Below are 3,828 nucleotides of genomic sequence, written 5' to 3' on the forward strand. Positions count from 1 at the left end.
TTGGCTGCTTAGAAATTAAGTGTTAACGAGCAGTTGGACAGGTGTACCTAATAAAGTGGCCGGTGAGTGTATATGATAGTTGTGACAGAGACTAGGACTCCAGGTTAATAAGATTTTGACTGAGTAGCAAGATATGAATTCAGTTGTGATTCCGTGAGAATTCACAGATCCAGTTTCTCTTTTTTAATCTTCCCCTTAACATTTAAGGGAATTGACATGTATGTGTATGTGCTCAAATATGGCTCGTATTAATTAAGAATTTCCCCAGCACATTGGACAGGAGTCATACTTGATGCCTACTATCTCAAACATCTCTCTCAGATAAGGCCGAGAATGATTAGGAATGTCTTGCTGCTTGTCTGCCAAATCTCTGGGATCTCTGTTTTGTTCATTTTCAATCATGTTGCCGTCCGTACTACTATGTGCTAACATTACTGCCAGCAGGGCGCAATGATTTGGCGCGAATGAATGGCGCCAAATCTGTCGAGTCGTCTTGTAGTGGTGCATCAAGTGCAACGTATAGTACTGTATATTCCCGTCCAATTAGATCCAAACTCAAAATCCTGGTGCACCACCGAGAGCTATGTCATTTTGACATCTCATTGGTGTGAAAATTTGGATGCATCAACTGTAAAATGGCCTTAAATGTCAAACAAACACTAGGGGCACAGACTGTGCACCAAAATACAACAAACCACGTTCCAGCCAATCACCAACAACACAAAAATGTTATCACGCTGAAGGTAATTTGGACACAGGTCACATGTGTGGCAATGAAAGGTATTGGTTGAATAATTCAAAATGAGGAAATGATTCTCACGGGCTACAAGTAGAAAGGTGAAAAAATATTCAAAGAAAGAAAGAATAGCTTTTTGAACCCAGCCCTAATTTATTGACCTTTTGTCAAACACAACTCTCTGGACTATCGGTATAATCTCTCATCCACTTGACTGTGCACTCCACCTGAAACTTACTGGCAAACGGACCAGTCGTAAGTCAAGCGGGAACACCTGGCATCACAAATAATGCAGCTGAGTCAGAAGCATGGCATCACAGCAACCAGTTTATCTCAAAGGGGCCTCAAAGGACTGGGATGCAATTTATGTGGCATGATCTGTCACCTAAAGCATTTCAATTTTTTTATTTTATTTTTTGCAGTCAAAGTAATAAGGAAACTGTAACTTGTTTAGACATGAAGGGCGTTCAGGTTGTAGTCTCAGAAAGTTGGCTCTTCATCAAAGCGCCCGAAGGGATGAGAGAGCTGGGAGCCTGCAGCAGGAGAGAAAGGGTAGGGCTTAACTAGCTAAACCTAAACCTAGATGTTTTCATTTACTGTCTATGGTTTTCAAGGGCCATAAACCCCAACCCCTCGATCAAAATGATAATTAGTCTTGCCCTTAGTCTCGCATGCATGCGCAAAACCTAGCGGGATGGGTAAGGGGTAAGATGGAGAAATGGGATTCAGCCTAATTTCATTGCATCATAGTAAGTGTCAATGGAATGTGAGGAACCTAGAGGGCAGAAAGCTAAGCCAGTTTGTACCAATCTTTTGTTGCGTGTTAATGTTGATGGTAAAATATACGCAGTGTCCCATAAAATGCATAAAGTGCTGCAGGTCGTATGCGATTGTAATAAAGTTGTCAGATTTTTGTCCTTACAACTGTGGTGTGTTTTTCTTCTTCAGGAGCGGAGCGCTGCTACCCTCCAGCCATGAGTTCTCAGACGAGCTTTGGCAGCAGCATGCTGTGTGAGTTTCCTCCCCGCTTGATTTGTCTTTGTCTGCCTCAGTGTATATTTGTGCACATTCGAGCAATTTCCTGTGCTAATTGTCTGTGGTGCCTGGTGTGGTTTGTATTCTTTGTTTTTTAATATACTTGATTGCAATGTTTTTTGCCCTCTTCCCGATAATCATTAACACTTGTGAGTACAGTAGGGTAGGGTAGGAGAGTGGGTATGGGGAAGCACCTTAATACAAGTCTTGGGCTAAAGTGAAATATTAAAATTTTTCTTTCGGGTAGCTCTTATTCAATTTGTGTGTGTGTGTGTGTGTGTGTGTGTGTGTGTGTGTGTGTGTGTGTGTGTGTGTGTGTGTGTGTGATGTCTGATTGTAATGGTTACTTTTTCAATGTATAAAGTTTGCTCTGTTGTTGACAGTCATGAATTGATTTTTGGTGGATGTGCTGTGGTTTGTTTTCAGTCCAGGCTATAAATGATGACCTCAATGCGTCGCTGGCTACAGCGGATGAGTTATCCAAAGAGTTCAACTCCCTGCTGAAGGAGGTCTCCTCTGAAAACCAGTCTCGGTCTCAGGTACACATGCACACACACACACACACACACACACACACACACACGCACACACGTATACGTTATCGGAACAACCTCCTAAAATGCTGGTATCGGTATCTGGAAGTAGTGAAGTTTATGCACCGGGGGTGCATAAACTCGGGGGAAAATGGGGGTTAGACATTGGCGTCCAAGACCTGTTGGTGCGGCAGTTGTTGAATGCCAAGAAAATAAGTGTTGTTTTATCCTTGTTAAAATCAAACAATGTGCAAATTGTTAGTACCAAGCATATTAATGTAGTCATTCCCTGTCAAGCTGTGAAGATTCATCCCTTACTTGTCAACTAGTAAATTAATCACCAACTGTTATTATAATATAATAATGGATTAATTGGTTTGAGTTAAAAACCAGCCTGGTCCAAGTTTGAAATGTGCATAGTTTCTTCCGTCTTCTGAGACGGTAAACTGAACATCTTTAAGTTGTGGACAAAACAAGACAATTGAAGACTTTGGGACACACTGTTCCACGTTTCATCATTTTCTGACATTTTATAGACCAAACAAATCGATTCATCAAGTGAATAATTGACAGATTATTCAACAATGGAAATAATAGTTAGTTTCAGCCCTTATTCTTTATAGTATTTATTTCTAACAGATACTTTTTACCCTTCAGACCAGCTCTCCAGTCTCCAGAGAGAAGCCTCAGTCCACCAGGCTGTCCAGCACCTCCCTCACTACCAGACAGTCAGGTGGCAGTAGTAATGGCAGCTCCAGCGCTATGCCTTTCTCCCCGAGCACAAACCCTTACTATACCATGGACTCAGTTTTCTCAAGCAATAAAACCACCTCTGCTCTGGCCTCCTCCACCAGCTCACTCTCATCTCCCAAGATCCAGAGGGAGGCCCACTCTCCGCTTTCTCCAGCTGGATCTGACAGCTACTCGATGGGGCAGCAGAGCCCCAAACAGTCGCCTCATACCCCGAAGCGTTATTCCCCCTCTACTTACGAAAAGAGCTCACAAGTCTCCATCAGTTACAAAGAGAGAAGCCCTTCCCCAAACCCCACAGCTGCTTCCTTTGACCAGCCACCTAGGTCCGCCTCGGGGATCCCGTCCTCCAACCTGCTGAGCCCGTACGACAGCAGCCAGATGGGTCGCAGGTCACCTCGCAACGACAAAAACCCCTCTCCTTTGTTTTTGAATCACCTAATGTCCAACACGCTGCCTCGCAACTTTGGCGGTTTTAGGCAACCTGGTAAGTGACTAGTGTTAAACAGTTGTGGGCCAACTGAAAACCAATAGAACATATATGCTGGGCTGCATTGTTGGGTTTCTGTAAATAACATCTCACGGTCTAGAGTACGGTCTAGACCTGCTCTTTTATGAAAAGCGCAATGAGATAACTGTTGTTGTGATTTGGCGCTATATGAATAAAATTGAATTGACTGTGTGTATATATATATATATATATATATATATACACACACATATACACACTGTGTGTGTGTGTGTATATATATATATATATATATATATATATAT

The 3,828-nt window shown here is 42.5% G+C and overlaps 1 protein-coding gene across 3 annotated transcripts in view; it reads left to right on the forward strand.

Moving 5' to 3' along the window:
- The window catches only part of ppp1r13l (protein phosphatase 1, regulatory subunit 13 like), a 38,890-nt gene that overhangs the window by 9,485 nt on the left and 25,577 nt on the right, over nucleotides 1–3,828 (forward strand). For all 3 annotated transcript variants that reach the window (XR_004656044.1, XM_034867292.1, XM_034867291.1), the window contains exons 2-4: nucleotides 1,685–1,747; nucleotides 2,198–2,310; nucleotides 2,962–3,541. Coding sequence is in view for 2 of the 3 variants with exons in the window: in XM_034867292.1 (XP_034723183.1) it covers nucleotides 1,711–1,747; nucleotides 2,198–2,310; nucleotides 2,962–3,541 (730 nt within the window). In the remaining variant the exon portion in view is untranslated. The remainder of the gene's footprint in view (nucleotides 1–1,684; nucleotides 1,748–2,197; nucleotides 2,311–2,961; nucleotides 3,542–3,828) is intronic.

The sequence above is a fragment of the Etheostoma cragini genome, chromosome 3 (assembly GCF_013103735.1).
Source record: "Etheostoma cragini isolate CJK2018 chromosome 3, CSU_Ecrag_1.0, whole genome shotgun sequence".
Classification (NCBI taxonomy): Eukaryota; Metazoa; Chordata; class Actinopteri; order Perciformes; family Percidae; genus Etheostoma; species Etheostoma cragini.